Here is a 19,649-nt window from a genome sequence, read left to right as displayed (position 1 = left end):
TTTACCCACTGAGATGTCTTACCAGCCCCTACCCTGTCTTCTGAGGCGTGCACCAGGAGTTTGCCCACTGTCTGACCAGCAAGCCTCAGGAATCCTCCATTTTCTAGCTTCTTAGAGCTGAGATTACAAGCTTATGCTTGACTTTTTACATAGGTTCTAGGGATGAAGCTTGGGTCTCATACTTCTCCCCAACCTGCCTTTGACTTTAAGACAACATTCTTTTTAGTTATCCTGACTTGATATTTCTGAAGTTGGTGTGAGTTAGCCTACAATTTGAAAAGAATAAATGCTCAGAGAATTGACCTTCATTCATTGGTTTTTGTTTGTTTTTTTTTGTTTTTGTTTTTTCGAGACAGGGTTTCTCTGTGGCTTTGGAGCCTGTCCTGGAACTCGCTCTGTAGACCAGGCTAGTCTCCACAGAGATCCACCTGCCTCTGCCTCCCTAGTGCTGGGATTAAAAGCGTGTGCCACCATCGCCCGGCTTTCATTGTTATCTTTGAAGGGCATGAAAGCACATGGAAAATTCTTTATGTCTGCCCTAGGATTGTTGCTTGCCCCACCATTCAAACTATATATATTTTTTCTGTGATGTAATTTGTCTGAATAGTGAAACTCCCCAGCTAGGTACTCCAGCTATGTCGTGTCCTTTGGGCCTGGCATTTTGGGTTCTCTCTTCTCATGCCGCACAGCTTTCTGGGTGGTGTGAGGCTTCTCAAGGGTGCTTTGTTTAGCCTCCAGCATTGAGTTTAGGAATGGCTCCTGTTAACTTGCTCACTCTTAATCCAGTCAGAAGTCCTTCCTGGCTCCCAAGTTTGCTTGCTTTGTTCTCTGTCTTATCAAATAAATAAGTTTGACTTTTACTATGATATGTAAAGAATATATAAAATGTTTGAAGTTGGGGGTATGATGTAGTTTGGCTTCTATGATTTAACATCTGAGTTACTAGCTATCTGAGATAATGGAACAGTACTTGCCTTACGGTGTTCCTAGGACATTTAAATGAGAAAAGCGCCTCCCTTTAACCTCGGCAGCCAGTTTTCGGGGCTTGGGGGGGGGGCTTTCAAAATTCTAGATACATCATAGACATTGTGTTTCAATTTTTGTGACTTTAGGGTAGATAATACAAACTCCAAACTAGAAGATCTAAGCAGCGTGCCCAGTGTTGACAGGTTAGAAGGTAGATTTGAGAGTTCAGTCTAGTCTGTGTGGCAGTGTCTCTGTCATAAGCATGTTCAGTTCATCAGTATTTTTGTATAAACTGCAAAGACCAGTTTTCTTCTTGTTAGCGACTAGTGCTTTCTGTTTATAAGAGTATATCAGCTGTCTTTGGGTGCTGTTCTTGATGGGTTTTCACAAGCCTGTGTGTGCCAGTCCTGCATTTAACCTTCTTCTGATCACAGTTGAGGCATCTAGCAACAGCCATTTCTTGAACTTACAGTTTTCTTTCCTTTCCATTCTTTTATTGTCCAAGTCAGGGTCTCCTACATAGTCCTCGATGTCCTGGAACTCACTGTGTGAACCAGGCTGGCATCAAACTCACAGAGATCTGGCTGCCTCTGTCTCTCGGTGCTGGGATTGAAGACATGTGCCACCACACCAGGCTTTTTCTTTGATGAGACAAGGTCTCACTCTAATTCATGCTAGTCTCGAGCACATGGAGATACTCCTTTCTGAGCCTCCTGGGAGCTGAGGTGACTGCTGTTTAGACATAACCCTGCACTTATGGCATGCTTCTGTTGTGGGGAAGCCTGGCCACGTGAATGCCAGTGTTGTGGCAGTGTGTGGGCTGGATAGCTTCAGTCACCTGTGGGAAGTTGATTCACACTCGGTAGATGGTAAGGACCACACACACACATTTAAAAGGGTGGAGATGAAGCTGAGTGGTACAGTGCTTCCCTACCATACCTAGTACCACCAAAATATAAAATACACACACACACACAGAGTAACTTCTTTTATATAGCTAAACTTTCTTCATTTTTTTAACATTAATTTGCTACTTGATTATTTTGGGATTGAAATAAACTGTTAGTGCTATATAGTTCATCAGATTTAGAATGTGATAACATTTTTGATAGAAACAAAAATGATGGTACAGTTGAAAATGTATCCAAATCTCTCTCCTTACAGCAAAGTTCCTGCATTTGTAAGGATGATTGCTCCCGAGGGCTCCTTGGTGTTTCATGAGAAAGCCTGGAATGCTTACCCCTACTGTAGAACAAGTAAGCTGGTTCCAGCAGTATTGCATCCTGCTGCTTTTATGAGGAGAGGGACACTAAATGCCCTGGTCTTGAGGATTAGACCAAGCAAAGTCTCCTATAGGGTCTTAGGTAGTTGACTACTGCGTGGGTGATGGCTGCAGGAACCACTGGTTTCCTTCTTAGATCTATGCATATCCCGTTCCCAGATGACAGCCATATGGAAGTCCTGCTAACTGTTGGCTTTGGGAAGATGAAATAAACACAGAATTGTAAAGATCATGTACACCCAGAGTGTCTGTTGTTGTGCTCCAGCAGCACTCTAAGACCCAAACTGTCTTCATATATGATGTCATGCTTTTGCAATATTCTTATTAGCATTATTTTAAATTAAGGTAGATGGAAATATTGCTTTGTACTCTATAATCTAAATTGAGGATTTCTTGGTGTCACTGTATTGGAACCATTTTGAAGATATAAGCTACTAAGTGCTATATGTTTGGGATATGTTATGTGTTAGTCCACCTGACATTAAATACGGGGACAGGCTGTTTTGACTCCATCTAATTGAAGTTTTTCTTGTTTTGCTGCCCGCCTCTTCTCTCTGCCTCAGTTGTAACGGTGAGTAGCACACAGTATTCCTTAAAGTTTGTTTTTGCATCCTAATGATTCCTAGCTGCTGCTCACTTTTTGCTTAAGCCCCTATTGCTTCACGGCCTGTCCTGTGTCCTCCTTGTGCTGTTCCCACCTCATATGTCCTAGGCTTGCCTCACGCTTCTTATTGGTTCTGCTCTGCTTTTGCTACCCCTTTGAATGTCAGAATTGCTCAGAAAATTGCCTTTTCTCTGCCCTTGTGCTGCCTAACAAGTGGGAGTGCTTGAATTATGCAAGTGTCGTTTGCTGTACTCAACAAGCCCCAAAAATCAGGAGCTGGGGCTGGAGATTCATCTTGACCATTAAGAGCACTTGCATTAAGAAGGTTGCTCTTCTAGAGGACTCAGGTTCTGTTCCTAGCACCCACATGGTGGTTCACAACCATCCATAAATCAAGTTCCAGGGCCTCTGATTCCCTCTTCTGACTTTGGCAGGTACCAGACAACATGTTTGGCCCATGTTCATAGATGTAGGCAAAACACTCATACATAAAATAAAAATAAATCTAAATAAAATGGGGAGTTTATTTGGATTTGGAAAGAGGGCCACACTGGGGTACTGTGTGAGGAAAGACTCCCGAAGAACTGTGAAGGATGCATCACTTTCTTGTGTTCTCTGCAGAATGAATATATGAAAGATGACTTCTTCATCAAAATTGAAACATGGCACAAACCTGACTTAGGAACATTAGAAAATGTAAGTTTCCACTATGCACTGAAAGGGCCGGCAAGTAGCTGCTTCATGGTGGCTTGGTCCACATGTATAAGGCCCTGGGTTTGATCACCAGCCCTATCAGAATGGTACCAGCTCACGGTACCAGTTCTTCACTTGAGTGAAGAAGGCTGTGGGAAAGGGGATTACTGAAAACAGTCCACTCTCCTTAGTGCGATGATGACCCAGGATTAGACAAGCTCCTGGCAGCATGTCTATGTCATTGGGGTGAGGCAAGCAAGCCAGACACAAATCGGCTTCCTCTATCAGTCCTTGCCTTCATGCTTGAGTGGACTCTTTTGAGATCACTGTTCTTATCAGCAGCTCTCTTACATGGAGCAAGGAGGATGTGGGTGACTCACAGATGGTGCGGCATCCAATTCTTACCTGGGGTATTAGACGGTTTCCCTCTGTTCACCAGGGCGGTTGTTTACTCTCATGTTTATTTCCACTTCACTGTTCATAACAGTAGCAAAATTATAGTTATGGAGTAGCAACAAACATAATTTTATGAACAGGGGTCACCACTCCAGGTGGAATTGTGTTAAAGGGTCACAGCATTGAAAACTACTCTTCTAACCCCTAGTGCAGCCTGTTGAAGTCTGGTTGTCGTGTTACCTTTGCTAGCATAGAATTTAAGGGTTCCAAGCACTGTGCTTATATCATTTGCATTAAACAGGCAAAACACATTTTGTTACACAAATCACCTCTTAGCTCTACTATAAAATTGCCCTGACAGATTAATCATGTATACATCCACCCCTCATTGCGGAAGCAATACAAGGAGTTAAAACTGTCTAGATGTCAAGATTACCAGCTGCTATTTTCTGAAATAGTAATTTATTCAATACTGTATTCTGAGGTACTCGGGCTAAGATGACATATGGAAATGTAGTGCTTTCCTGAAAAAGAACACACTAAAGTATTCTGTTTCTCACAGGTTCATGGTTTAGATCCAAACACATGGAAAACTGTTGAAATTGTCCACATAGACATTGCAGATCGAAGTCAAGTTGAACCGGCAGTGAGTACTATTTAATGGCATCTTGATATGTCCTCTTCACATCTCAAAGTTACCTCTGTCTTTTGTGTAGTCTGCATTTCTACACTGAAATGATTCTGGCACTCAGGTCTGGTCTGGACAACACAGGCACTGGAGGAAGAGAAGGTGATCGTCTCCTGTGCTGTGGGCAAGGAAAAAGTGCCTTCTTATGTTAGAGAGCGTTTGCTCAAGAAGTGTTTCCAAACACTTTTGTTTACTGCTTTAAAGTCACACAGGTCTTTTATACTTTCTATGTATGAGTAAGTAAAAATCTTCCTTACTCAGTAACTTCCTTACTAAGTTTTTATTAGCTCAGTTAAGGCTAGTCCTGTTAGAATCATTTATATGATCGTTTAACCAGCTAGCATGCTATTTGGATTATTTTAAATTTTATGTGTGGGTTAATGCACAGCACATGCAGAGGTCAGAGGAACAACTTCCATGAGTTGATTCTCCTTCCATCTTCACATGGGTTGTTATGGGGTCAAAACTCAGGTCATGAGGCTGACCTTTACCCACTGAGCCATCTGACTGGCTGTCTTGATTTTTACTAAATGTAAGCATCTGTACCTGCCTCTCACTTAATCTCCCTTCCCCATGCCAGGTGAAGACCCTCACTTGTTTTGGTTTCCTGGAATTGGTAAATACTAACTCAGGCCTATAGCATGCAGGTACTATATTGATTTTATTGCTTTCCAGGGTTCATAATTTCTATTTGCAAATTTACACTTCAGATATGAGTAAATGCAAATTTAAAATATATTGAATTTATAGTAGCGTTTTTTATTGTGATAAAATGCACACAACATAAAAGTTAACTTTTGAATCCTTTAAAAATGTACAATGCAGTGGCATAGTGAGTATTCACGGGCATACAGCCATCACTGTCTAGTTCCGATGGACTCACTGCTGATCACCAGACCCCTATTCCCCATTCCTTCTTAACCCCAGCTTTTTGTGACCACTGGGATTTACCTGTTGGGCATTTCTTGCACCATATGGCCTGTTGTGTCTGGATGCTGCTTAGACTGCATAATTTCAAGTTTTATTTGTATTGTAGCATATGTTGGTGTTCATCTTTTTAGGTTTGACCAAATCACACTGGATGAAATATTACATTTTGCTCAAACTTTCATCACTGTTGGGCATTGTAGCTGCTTTGACATTTTAGTATCTCAGGGTCTTTTGGTCTGTGTGCTTTCTTAGTCCTGATAATGGAAGTGCAACTGATACCATGTAGGATGTCAGATGTAACATTAAAAAAACCTAGCTTGAGGGACTGGAGAGCTGCTGCTCTTACAGAGGACCTGGATTCAGTTCCTAGCAGCTACATTAGGTGGCTCACAACTGTCTGACTCCATTTTCATGGGGATCTGACACACTTTGGTCTCCGTGAGTACCTGGTGCACATAAACTGCACAAGTTCTCACACATAAATAAATAAAAGATACTTTTAAAAGGAATGTATTTGCAATTTTAAAAGGGCAGTGTTGTCATAGCAGGCAATATGTCAGTGCACACTTTGCATACTCAAGATCAGTGGCAGTGCTTTGCAGTCTGGGTAAGGTCAGCCCAGTACCATGATCTAGCTAAGTTGTAGAGGTTCACAGTGCTGCAGGGGACAAAAGGTCACCAAGGACTCAGGCCCAGAAAGGCAAAAATGAGTAGGGTTGCAGTGGTTGAAGGGACTGTGTGTTACACCTTTTTCGTGCGTGCATCACACTCTCGGGTCACAGTCTTGGTTCATGTGTCTGTCTTTTCTACATAGAAATTGGACCTCGGAAAAGAGTCTTGCTGTTAGCTTGTTCCTTAGGCTTCTGCACTATGCCTGTGGAAGAGCAGGAAGGAAAGGTGAAGGTGCCTTATTAAGGTGAACCTATGCAAGCTCATGTCGAAAAAAGAAACACGCGGGCCGGGCGGTGGTGGCGCGCGCCTGTAATCCCAGCACTTGGGAGGCAGAGACAGGTGGATCTCTGTGAGTTCGAGGCCAGCCTGGTCTACCAAGGGAGTTCCAGGACAGGCTCCAAAGCTACAGAGAAATCCTGTCTCGAAAAAAAACCAAAAAAAAAAAAAAAGAAAGAAAGAAACACGCGGTTTTGGGTTTGCATGTGTGCTCCTTCTGTCCCCCTGTCATGCTCCCGGCCATTAAGGACCATAGCTCCCCCCTTTTTTTTCGAGACAGGGTTTCTCTGTAGCTTTGGAGCCTGTCCTCGAACTAGCTCTTGTAGACCAGGCTGGCCTCGAACTCACAGAGATCTGCTTGCCTCTGCCTCCCGAGTGCTGGAATTAAAAGCGTGCACCACCACCACCACCCCTCCACCCCCGCCTGGCGGGACTGCTGTCTATTAAACACAGGCATTTAATTTGGTTTAATCTGGTCTGATTGGAATTTTTTGCGCCGGTGAAGATGTTCTGTTAGAAAATATTCCTGACATTCAATACTGGGGCTACAGGTACATGAGAGATATACATGGCTGCGTGGATGTTAGGTCTGAACACTTCCGGTTCTGCTGCAAGCATTTTAACTCTACATCATCTTTTCAGCCCAGTGCAACCTCATAACAACAAAACTTGAAATGGTTGCGTTTGTTTTCTTTTTGCTGTTCACTTTATAAGAAATGAAACACTAGTAATTTTGAGAAAATAGGTAGTCAAGATCTGTCAGACTCAGGGCATATGTAAAATAGTTGAGAGTAGAAGAAACAAAAATTTGAAAGGAAGCTTGAACCTTTTCACGCCATCTGGTGGGAGTTCTCTGTCACTGCAGGTGGATTTGGTTACTCGGGCTTGCTCTGTTAGGGCTCACCTTGTGCTGGACTGTGAGGTGGCTCGTGTTTCACTGTTTTGTCTGTCTGTGTTTGCTCATTCTTAGAAGCTGTGCTTTACCGTGTATTGACTGATCTTGACCCATGGTGTATCTGCATATTTGGCTAAGCGTTCTGACGTGTTTGGATAATTGAAGTGGCCTTGTCAGTATAACTCTAGAAGCAAAGATTTGTTGTGAAAATCTGTAAGTGTGACTTACTTTCATAGCATAGTTGCTTTAGGAATCATGTGCGTGTAAGTATGGAAGTTATTAGGGTGTTTTGTTGATGCCTTTCGGAAAAATTTTATAAGACTTGGTTTAGGTGCATTATTTTTTTAATTTATTCATTTATACAATGTTCTGTACTGCATGTATGCCTGCCCTCCAGAAGAGGGCACCAGATCTCATAGATGGTTGTTAGCCACCATGTGGTTGCTGGGAATTGAACTCAGGAAGTGTGAAAGAGCAGTCAGTGCTCTTAACCATCTCTCTAGCCCCAGGTGCATTATTTCTTAAAGAAACCAGTGGCTGTCTGATATTTCTGTGTAAATATCTCACACAGTCTCTTTTGTTCTTTAGATTGTCTCTACCTTGCAAAACTGACTTCCTCTTTGAGAGAAAGAGGCATTAAAATATAGTGCCAGTAAGATTTGTACCCTTCAAGAAGTAAGGGTCATCTGGAGTTCAGCAGTCACAGAGCACACTGTACCAGTGGAACACCTCTGTCCCTTCACACTCTCATTCCCTGCCTTCAGTTTTCTCAGTACCTTGGGCAAGGGCAGCACACTTTTGATGGGGAGTGAACTTTGCAGTCTAGCTTTGCTGGGTTTCTTTTTTCTGTAGTCGTTAGCTGGTTTTGTTGTTGCTGCTGGTGTTTTTAAATGAGGAAGTCAGGAGGCTGAGGGACAAGGGTTGCTTGAGCCCAGGAGTTTGAGACCAGCATGGGCAACATAGGGATATCCCCATCTCAGAAAAGCAAGATAAAAAGAAGAAAGTAGAAAAAGATAAGAGAAGGTGGATTTTATTGTGCAGACAGTAATGGACACAGTGCTGCTGCAACCGCTTCCTGATCCTACACCATGGGAAATACATGATGCTGCCTGTACTGCAAAGATTCTCAGCCGCTATTTGTGGTCTGGTTTTATTCAGGTTAAAAAGTGTCCTAATAGATTGTGTGTACAGCATAAAACATCCAAATGTAAGTTTAAAGATTTCCCCCTTCTAAGGTTGTTGTTGATACATAACCACAGCAAAATGTTTGGGTTTCTTTAACTGCCCTGATGAGATGCTCACGCATAGCCTCAGCTCATTTCCAGAATGTACACAAATACAGCACTTGACATCTGCTTCTGCTTTGTTTCCTAAGGTATAAAATCTGGATGTGGCCCTTTTAATCATGCCCAGCACTCTGTCTAAGTAGCTTTCCATGATTTGTATATAAAAGTCACTTCCCAGGAGAGGCAGGCTTATGAGCTTGAAGTGAGCACACCACTAACAGCAGAGTCCTTCAGTTTGGAAGTAATTTGAAAGAAACGAGCACAGTTTTAAAAAAGAGAAATTGGAACCATATTTAAATGAGAAAGAGTTTGTCAGCCTTTCTTCTGGCTTAATACATGCTGTGTGACTTATAATTCCCGGGATGGGTCTCTCTTTTCTTTAGTAGAAATGATGAAATGATGATTCAAAATTTTGAAATCTAAAGTAATTCATTTTAGTATGCTTTAAAGAAGTTAGTAATAAGACTATATTAGTGATTCAGAAATATTAGATTACTAGAAAGATACGGTTTACAAATACTGTTGCAGTGCAGTGAGATGGCTCTCAGATACCTGAGTTCAGTCCCAGAATGCACATGCTATAAGGAGAGCCAGTGCCTGCTAGTTGTCCTCTGGCTCCCACACATGTGCTATCGTGTACAAGTACTCACACTTTTACACACATAACACACACACCATTTTTTAAAATATAAAAATATAACTTAATATGATGTTGCACAATATTTTTCTCCCATCTTAAAATGCAGCAGGTTCAAAGAGAATAATAACATTGTCCCCTTATGTTTCAACGTGACTGTGATATTTTTATTTGTGGTCAAAGTGTTTTTTTGAAATGAGGCATTTCAAAACCAAAAATGACACAGTTTTAGGGACATGGTGATGGATCACTAAGGACAGGAAGAGGCACCTATTTCTGGATCACAGGAAAGGGTGCACAGAGCACCCTCCCACAGTGTTCCCCTGCGGAGCCTGGGGCAGCTGTTGCTATGACTGGACTGCTTGAAGTTTTCTGGGCTTTACTCAGTGCTGTTTGCTCCTTTGAGCCCTTCCGCACCATGTTGATACTCAGTGCTTTCCTCCTCACCTGCCATGTGCCAGATCACCTTCCTTTTCCTGTCTGTCTTTCCCCTGCAGGCTCACAGTGTGCTCTTGGAGTGTTCCACTGCCTGGAGTAGGATCCTAGGATTGTCAATTCTGGACTCTCGACCACTGTACACATACATCTTTTTCCAGTAGAAAAGCTTGTAGGCAGCTTTTTCCACCCAGGGTCTGTCAACAAGCCTGGGGGTGTCCTCTTAGTGGACACAGGCCCCTCATGGGAAGTGAGTTGTTGATGACACTCCCCTTCTCTTGAGTATAGGGCTCATCACTCCTCACCTGTGGAGAATCCCATGAGGCACAGCATGCCTGTCTTCCCAGTGACCCTGCTCCTGTACACTTGTGGGAAGCTGTGTGCTAGCACACAGGAGAGATCAGAAAGAGTAGGAATCTGGAAGCAAGAATAGTCTCAGTTGGAGATGAAGGCCCAACCTTTACTTAACTTTTATCTGCACTATTAAGGATTTTCAGCCTGAGGAGGGGCTGTCATTTCTAGCAGTCATTGGTAGCAGACCCCACGGCGGGCTGGCAGCTTTCTAGAGTTGATTGAGAGAGCTCTGTTAGTTTACTTAGGGCAAATCAGTCCATCTTCCCTGGTTCTCAGAAACAGACTTTTTGGGAAAAGCATTGCTTTTTCTTTTGATTTTGAGTTCTGTTAGACCATGCCTACACTTTATGTATTTGATCTGTAATCTTGGTAGCATATGCTTTACTGTGCTGTTTCTAGAGAAAAAATAACATAATTTTTTTTTTAAATATTTATTTATTTATTTAGTATACAATGTTCTGTCTGTATGCCTACAGGCCAGAAGAGGACGCCAGACCTCATTACAGATGGTTGTGAGCCACCATGTGGTCGCTGGGAACTGAACTCAGGACCTTTGGAAGAGCAAGCAATGCTCTTAACCACTGAGCCATCTCTCCAGCCCCAAAATAATATAATTTTTAAGAGAGAAGAATGTCTTTCCTAAACAGTCTGTACTGGTTTTTTTCCCCTCTTTATTAATTTTTATTTTTGGTTTTCCCCTTTTAAAAATTAGAATAGAATCTGGCTAGAAAAGCTTAATAAATATTCATTCAAGCCATTTGTCAGCTTTTGAGCTAACATTTTTCTTCTGGGTTATCTCACCCAAAGTTCCAGGTTAAACAGTGGTGGGTGGACCCTGATGGCTTGGATAAACCATCAGTCTGTCCATATAGCTGTGATTTGGCTCTGTGTGTGTGTGTGTGTGTGTGTGTGTGCGCGCGCGCGTGTGTGTGTGCGCACGCATAAGAGAAAACAGCTTGCAGGGAGTTGGTTCTATCTTAGGAGTTTGTGGCTGATCACTCATGTGTAAGAGACTTTCAGAAGCTTTGCTCATGGTGCATGTGTGAAGGTGGGAGGACCGTGACCCAGCTGCCAGTGTGACATGTGCAGGGGATAGCCCTTGAAAGGAAGAGAAAACAGCTCCAAGTCTGAAGTGGCTGGTCTTCTTGTGCTTGTTAAACATACACTTTCCATTTCATCTCACCAGCCTTTGCTGCACAGTGAAGCAAGCCCTGGACAGGATCTTTCTTTGTAGTGAGTTGTAAAGGGTCCCCCCTTTCCTGCCCCATCATCTTCAAAGAGAATATAAATAAATGTAAGCATGGTTGCCATTAAAAATAAATGTGAAAACATTTTCCCACTTTAGTCTGCTGCCTTACATGGTCAGGTACTTCCAGCATGGATTCCTGGTGTGCTCGCAGACTTGATTGGCAGCAGTGCCCTCTTGTGGGAAAATAACATACTGCTTTTTTAATGTGTACATTTCTGTTAAAAACCAGTGTGTAAAAACATCTTCACAAAAAGTACTTTCTGACTGGACCCCACCACAAACCAGGTTTAGAAGAAAAACAGTGGGGAGGGCCAGGGAGGGATGAATTCTGAGAGCCAGAAAATGGTTTTGAGCAATTCCTTGTTAAAATTTTTTTTCAGAAGTCTAAATTATTTTATTCTATGTATTTATTTGAGAAGACTTACTCTGGACCCCTAGCTGACCCAGAACTTGCTGTGCAGACCAGGCTGGTTCCCAGCTTCCCAGTCCTGGATTGAAGGTAGAGGCTGCTCCCTAAGTTGAGCGGGGGCAGAGGTCTTACAGTTCCTGTTTTTAGAATGTAGTATTGAGGACTAATTCCTGCTCTGGGGTTGTGGGTAATGTGTTTGAGCAGGGAACACCCTTTCCCTTCCCTGGGGGCATGATTTAGCATTGCTGGAGTGCTATGCTGCCTGGCTTAGTCCAGAAGTGCTCAGAAAACACAAGCACAAATGATGGTGCTGGAGTCTGCTTTTACAGAAAGGAAATGGCTTTATAGTTTTTAATAATTTTTATACCAACAGACCACACAGGATCCTGGATTGAGGAGCTGCAGGGCAGGTAGGGCACACCCGGCCCAGCAAAGGACATTTCCTATTTAACTGACACCATTTGCTATGGTGTCTTCTGTGATATGCCGTCAGAACACTGCCAAACATCTCAGGTGCAATTTGGTTTTAAAATGAATGAGGAGGACCTTTGCTGATAATGGCATGTTTATTGTGTTAAAACTTATTTCATTGGTATCTAGACTGTTAAATGCCTACATTGAAATACTTAATTGTATGTGTATGTATGTTTATATATGGAGATGTTAGGGTGGGGGCACATGGTGTACATGAGAAAGTCAGGCGGCATCATTCATTCATTCATTCATCTTGGTTTTTCAGGACAGGGTTTCACTGTGTAGTCCTGGCTGTCCTGGAACTCACTCTGTTGACCAGGCTGACCTTGAACTCACAAAGATCTGCCTAATTCTACCTCTCAAGTACTAGGATTAAATGTGGCACCACCACCGCTTGGCTGTTTGTTGATTTCTTGAGAATGGTATCTCACTGTGAAGACCAGGCTAGCCTCCAAATCAGAGATCCATGTGTCTCTACCTCCTGAGTACTAAGGTTATTAAAGGTGTGTGCCATGACACCAGGGTCACAGTCTCTTCATTTTTAAGGGGTATAATATAGTAACATATAGTAATGACAATGTTAAAATAATAAGTAACAGGGTAATTCTGTACATAAAACATAGCCAGAACAGTAAACTCTGCCCCCTTTGGGGGGAAGGGATGGAGCGGGAACCACAGGCAGTTATTTTAGGCACTGTCAACACAAGCATCTGCACTGTACCGCAGCAACGTCTCCTTTGGGAGCACCATTTCTTTTCCTTGCTCTGTTGTCATTTGAACAATGTGTCATATCACATATTTTGTAGTAAACTTTTTTTCCAGAGCTGAAATTCTGACATTGCTATTTCTTTGGTGATCTGCTCTCATAAACAGGGCATTGACTTCTGGCAAGGAAAGGATAGCATTAGAAAGCAGGAAGAAGCTGCTAGCTCGGTTGTTCTCTAACCTAGCTCTGCCTACCTTGAGGTGATACCCACAGCCCATCTGGGATCATCTTGCCATTCCATGACTGTTTGAAGGGTCTCTGTAGAATTAGAAAGAATGAAACACTCTTCGCACTTCTCGACCACACTGATTGTGTCTTTGGTCTCCATACAGGTGTTTGTAAATGCGGTTTTAGGGTTCATGAGGGGCTGCATTATAGAATATTTTTAGTGCTGTTTTGTTTCTCTGAGGTGCATTCAGTAACAGAAACTAGGCCAACAAGTTATTGACAATTAGTGGTCCTTTGGGACTCTGCTTTAATGAATAGATAAGAATGATTTGTAATTAGCATAATAATTATATGCAAATGAAGGCTTCTGAATTGCTCTAAAACACTTCTGAACTGTTTAAACAGCCCTCCTGAGATCTTGTTACTCTATTAATTTGTGTAGCAAATCTTTTTTTCATAGATCATGCAAAGATAAACTTCAGCCCAGCCCTTGTGCTAGTGATTAGGAATTCCAAGGTGGTAGAACCTGAATTAATGAGATTTACTTATACTGTATTAATGGTACTCTGTGGGAACCTGCAAGGGTGAGGAGTCACTGGGGAGATGTAATTAAAAACAGAAAAGAAAGCTGCTGATTGGAAAATAACTGTTGAAATTGGTTTATTAAACAAGTTAGTAAATGTTATTTCTTTCTCTGTTATTTGTTACAGTAACATTCAGCGCAAACACTTTTTTAAACATGCTGGCCTGGAGTATGGCTTACATTTCGTCAACTCCAGGCATACTGTCGGCCTTGGGATTAGAGACATTTTCTTTCCTAATATTTAAAGGGAGTAGAGTGGTGTTAGTAGAGTGGATGCTTGCTGTTTGTCTTCACATTTCATTCAGCCTCTCTAAGCTTTGCTGAATTGAGCAGTAGTACCCTTGCATTTTAAACTCAGTGAGTATCTCTGAGCTGTTTGAGTAGACACCTAATTAATCATCAGATGCGGGATCCTAACATTTACTTTGTGAAACTCCCTGTGGGCAGCGGGTTGTATAGACTGGGTCTGTTCTTTATGAGCAGGTATCAGGGGGTTGCTAAGGCTGGTGCTTTTGAGTAGCTGTTCCTGTTTCTGCTTACCCTCACCTCTGCTAACCCACGCGCACTCTTTAATGGTTTCTGGTGTCTGGGGCTCATCTTGATTTTCCACGAGCTGTCAAGAAACTTACCTCCTACTCCCTTCCCCATTCATAATCATGAGTTAAATCTGGGTGCAAGGACATACTTAGGTTGGCTCAGCAAAGGTTGTATGCTTGTATTTTGGGGGGCAGCCACTAGGCTAAAAAAATTCATAAAATTAATATTCTTTGTCTTCAAAATTAATGTGGTTTCTGTTGAGAGTGGTGGTCAATAACAGATGTGTGCCCGAGAAGTAGTGTAGCTTTCCTGTTCCAGGACAGAGCAGTTCCTCAGATGAGGTTAATGACCGTACTCTTGTGACTCCATCGTGGAGACACTAACCCATTTATTTACCATATCGTACTTCAGTTTGTGACTCCATCATGGAGACACTAATCCATTTATTTACCATATCGTACTTCAGTTTGTTCGGGGGGGGGGGGGCGGATCTTGGCTTCCATTCGATTTCATTTTTACTTAAATAAGAGTTTGGGTGATATAGCATTGGTTAGCACAAATTTAATGTTGTCTTACGCTGATGCCATTGTGCTTTTGTGTCATTTGAGCACTATTGATGGAGGAGCAAGTACTGTCTTGAAAGGTGCACCCAGCTAATAATGATGGTTTCACAGGTCCTTATCCTGACCAGGCCTCTGGGCATTGTCTAGGTAATTAAAATCAGATCACAAAAAATGCTAAGCACAATTCACCTTAGTATAATAAGATTTTGCTCCCTTTAAACCTGATTTTAAAACCTTTTTTTTTTAAGTGTATTTCATTGGCCTAGTGAATTTGCTCTTTTTTTCCCAAGGATTACAGAAAGTGCATAGCAGATTCAGCCTTCAGAATACCCAAGAGCTGAAGACTCAAGCAGACTGCAGCTGTCTTCACCCACAGTATTCTAAAAGAACTAATGAGATGAGAAGCCTGCAGCTGGTGGCCAGCACAATAAACCATGAGCCAGGGGCTTCTCTTCATCAGAGCCTCCCTTTCCCCCTGGGATCCCAGAGGAGACAGAATACTAACAAAGCCAGCAGGCTGTCTCATTCCACACTATTGCTCATTTGCAGCTGTAATTGGTAGCTGAGGTTGCATTCTGTATGCGGAAACTGTCATACATGAAGGAATATATTTGTTCATTGTGATATGGATATAAATCAACCCGTTTTCAAATCCAGAGACCAAATCAGATACCCAACGTAAAATTCAGCAAGAAGATACTATTCAAAAAAGAAAATAGTGTTTATTGCAGAAATACAAAATTGAGGTTGTGAAAACTGCATCCACTTTCTCCCTTTTCATGTTATGCTACTTAATTCAACTGATTAAACATTTACAGATTCAAACTAACTCACGCAAAATGTCTAGGTTTTGACAAGGTGCATTATTCTCACCTGTCAGGGTTAAGGTGCTATTGTTAATAATTGGGTTATATTATATTTTTAGTATAATATCTTTAGTGTTTGCTGCTTTGCATTCTTAGAGAAAAAAACAAAGAGAAGACCCATTTGGATATTCCTGGTGCTGGGACTGCTTCTTGGTTTTTAACTGTCTGCTTCCTGGGATTACTTACACCTGTTTACATCTGTGGCTGGGCTGTCATATGAGCCAGGGAACAGATCAAAGAGTTCAGGAGGGGCTGGAGAGATGGCTGCTCTTCCAGAGGACCAGGTTCACTTCCCATTACCCACAACCTTCTGTAATTCCAGTTTCAGTGGATCCAGTGCCACCTTCTAGATTCTTCTGAAGGCAGTGTTTGCGTGTGGGGTACACAGATACACATCCAGGCAAAACACCCATACACATAAAACTCTGGTTGAAGTCCAGGTATAGGGAACTTTTATCAGTTCCTTACTGGATGGTGAGCTTCATGATGCGTTTTGGAAAAGCAGCCATGGCTACCTCGCATTGATGATGAAGGCTTACTGGTGTGGTGTGCCCTCTGAAATAGTGTCAGGTCTGGAGTGACACTTTCACAAGGTTTTCGGTTTCTTTAGTTTCTGCATCTACTGCAGAGGGTTTCTGTAGATGTGTGACGTATCTGCCTGCCATGGAACTGGAGTAAAGAAACAGTGAGGTCTCTCTCTATTTTGACCCTCCAGTTGACACCTTTGCTAGTCTGTTGGGGCTGACTTGGAAATGATTGATGCCGGTCAGAATTTGCTTGGCCCTAGTGCAGGGACTGCCTTTCTTTAATGCCATTGGTTTTATTCCTTTGACCATAGAGGCAATTGTGTACAGTTTATTTTGTGTTTACTTACTCTTCCCATGTGTATGGGGCAGGTTTAAATTTCACAGCACTCCACAGTTTTCCACACTCAATTCTAAACTCCTGTTTCCCTCTTCCCTTTCACAGTTGAATACATCCAAAACCAAGGCTTGTCTTGCTGCTGTGGCATGTATTAGCCTTCTGCATTTTTATTATTAATGTCACATAAAACAGTAGTACAAGCTATAACTGTCAGCTACTCACGCACAGAAATGTGTTTACTATTCAATTCACTTACAGCTCAGGTTTGGTAAAAATAAAAGGAAAAGAGGACTGGTGTGGCCATGGCCACCTCACACCCCAGTCAATAGAGAAAAAGGGCATGGTTTCGCTCTCACAGGCTGGTGAATCATGGCCAGCCTTCTGGGCATTAGACTGGCGGTTAGAATTTAGTTGCTGAAATGTTTTAAACATGGTATGCCTTTCTTTCCACTTTTGTTTATGTTTTGTGAGACAGGGTTTGTCTGTAGCTTTGGAACCTGTCCTGGAACTCACTCTGTAGACCAGGCTGGCTTAGAACTCACAGAGATCCGCCTGCCTCTGCCTCCCAAGTGCTGGGGATTAAAGGTGTGCTGCACCACCACCCGGCTTCTTTTTACTTTTGAATATGAAGGCCACTTGTCTCTTGGAATGGGGTGTGTTCTTAACTGGTTTTGTTTGGTTTTGATTCTGACTGAATGTTCTCTCTTCTCCTTTGGTAGGTAATAGATACTTCTTGGGTTTTGGGTACCTGTTTTGTTTTGTCTTGTCTTGTCTTGTATGCCACTTTGAACTAGACTGATGTTAGGAACCAACCCTGTGTTCTGGCCCTTACTGTCCTGTGGTAGCTATTCCGTAGGGTCTTTGATGGAAGGAAATGGTACTAGAAGTGATTAATGTAATGATGCTTTTTAATTTGGGGGGAAAAGTGGGCTTTAATTTCGAGCCTTTGCTCTAGAAAAGAATGATTTAGAGGCTTATAGGTATGCGTTTGTTCAGGTAGCTTACTTCTTCTGAGTGCAAGTTTTAGGATCCCCTATTTAGTTACTTCTTTTCTGAGTCGAGAAAGCGTGCCAGTTTTAATGATGCAGGTGTGGGTCTATGACCTCATCCCAGCTGGTAGAGAGAAATCAGTGCTGTTGTACACACAGGTGAAGTGACTGGTTCTGCTTGTCTGCTCTCCTCCCTGTGTGTCCTTTCTGCATAATGTTGACTGGCCTTATGTCCTGGCCGTACTACATTAACTATTTCAAATTATTGAGACCCAGTGAAGCCAGCCAGCTTCATGTGTTTAACAATTTCAGCCCTTTCTCTAGCTTCTGAGACAGTGTTGAGATGACCTCCAGTACAGGGTCACATGTTTACCCAAGCATGCTTCTAAAAAGCTTAGTTTTTTCCCTGATCTTTCTCATGGTTTATTTATAACCCTCCCTAGGAATTAATAGCATGCCATATGCATTTACTAACTGGTCTCTTCTAAGTGACCACTTGCCAGTATATTTTCTTCGCTTTGGAGCATGCTCCATGCATGCTTTGCTTGAATGACTCTTACCAAAGAACTGCAGTTTGCAGCCAGGGTTTCCTCTCAGCCTGGTTTGGGCACTTTCTGCACAGTGTTTGTGCCCTTTGCAAGTGCTGTGGTGCACCCTGGGTCTGTGTTGTGACAATTAGTGAAATTCCCGCCGTTTGTGCACACTCCAAAAATAACTTGGCTCCTCTGGAGAGAGCAGGGGAGAGGGACAGGAACTTCAGTTGAGTGAAATGATTTAACTCATTTTGTACAATCTGCCAGGCAGGATGCACTGAACGAAACAGAGCTTACATGCATGAGTCGTAGATTTTGTAGTCATTGCTGGTTTGCTGTTACTGAAGAGTTTCAGTCACCCGTTCCTACCTTTTATGACCGTGAAGAACACCGATTTAGCCGGGAAGGGAGGAGGGACATGCAGGGACGTGGTCTGTGTAGTGCAGTAGTGGCTCACAGTGACAGAAGCAGCCCAGCGCCACCATGTGCAGGTGTTGTCGAAAGTCAGGTGTTAGTACTTCAGCATGTCTGCTGACTGTCAGCCCTCAAACTCTAATGCTTCACAGCCCAGCAACTGATCTTGGTGAGCTGCTATCACTCAGCACTCCTAATTCCATAGTTGAGACATAAGTTTAGGAAATAATGGGATACAAACTGCGGGTGCTGTGTGTGGACCGTTTCCCCGTGTGTAAAGGCACAGGGAGCTCTAGCTGCAGAAAGCCGCCTGGCAAGATTAAAAAATGGTTTCTGGTTTTCTTCTTCATCTTTGACTCTGTTTTGCTTTACAGGACTACAAAGCTGATGAAGACCCTGCATTATTCCATTCTGTCAAGACCAAGAGAGGCCCCCTGGGACCTAACTGGAAGGTATTGGCTGCTGACCTTGCTGACAAGTGGAGTCTTGACAACATAATAATTGACAGGTCCCAATTCTTAAAAGAGGTGGTAGTGTTTAAATGGAAAATAAAAACTGCACAGAGGGTTTTCTTTGCTTAAGGACTTAGGACCATTTGCAGTTGGCCTGTAAGTGTGCGCTACGTTAACAGAGTCATGCCGTGCTGAGGAACTTGAAGAGGGGCAGATGGTTTGCTCTTTGGGGACTGTGACATCTTCTGACTCCAGACAGTAAAGAAATCCATGTTAAATGAAGGTTTGTAGTGGGGTCTAGTTGGCATCTACTCTAAACGAGTTCCTGTCACACAGGTGTTTCCCTGACCTTTTTGGTAGGTAGGTTTCGGGAGAGCTGAACACCAAAGCAGTTTTCGTGGCAAGCATTTGCATTCAGGTAGAGCACACCTTCACACCATTCATGAAGTAGGAAAAGCAATTCCAACATAGTCTTGTTGTATAGTGCACTCCACCAAATGGAATCCCTTAAACAAGGCTTAAGTGTTGGCGGCAGGTTATTCTAATTAGTTTGACAGACCAGGAGGCACATAAACACCCAAACTTGACCTGAGCAGATTTTTTTACCCACAGGATTTTCTTGGTAGCCAGGGTCTAACTGGCTGGTTACATCAGGAGTCATTACAGTG

General features: G+C 42.6%; 1 protein-coding gene across 5 annotated transcripts in view; it reads left to right on the top strand.

Annotated features, from left to right (window-relative positions):
* The window catches only part of Pitpnb (phosphatidylinositol transfer protein beta), a 51,466-nt gene that overhangs the window by 13,241 nt on the left and 18,576 nt on the right, over nt 1–19,649 (top strand). For 4 of the 5 annotated variants that reach the window (XM_075983665.1, XM_075983675.1, XM_075983692.1 and 1 more), the window contains exons 4-7: nt 2,131–2,230; nt 3,474–3,548; nt 4,504–4,587; nt 18,904–18,981. In XM_075983665.1, coding sequence (XP_075839780.1) covers nt 2,131–2,230; nt 3,474–3,548; nt 4,504–4,587; nt 18,904–18,981 — 337 coding nt within the window. The remainder of the gene's footprint in view (nt 1–2,130; nt 2,231–3,473; nt 3,549–4,503; nt 4,588–18,903; nt 18,982–19,649) is intronic. The other variant, XM_075983683.1, reaches the window with a different exon arrangement.

Source organism: Microtus pennsylvanicus, chromosome 1 (genome assembly GCF_037038515.1).
Source record: "Microtus pennsylvanicus isolate mMicPen1 chromosome 1, mMicPen1.hap1, whole genome shotgun sequence".
Taxonomy (NCBI): Eukaryota; Metazoa; Chordata; class Mammalia; order Rodentia; family Cricetidae; genus Microtus; species Microtus pennsylvanicus.
The sequence above is the reverse complement of the archived record's forward strand: the minus strand, read 5'-3'. Positions and strand labels throughout refer to the sequence as shown.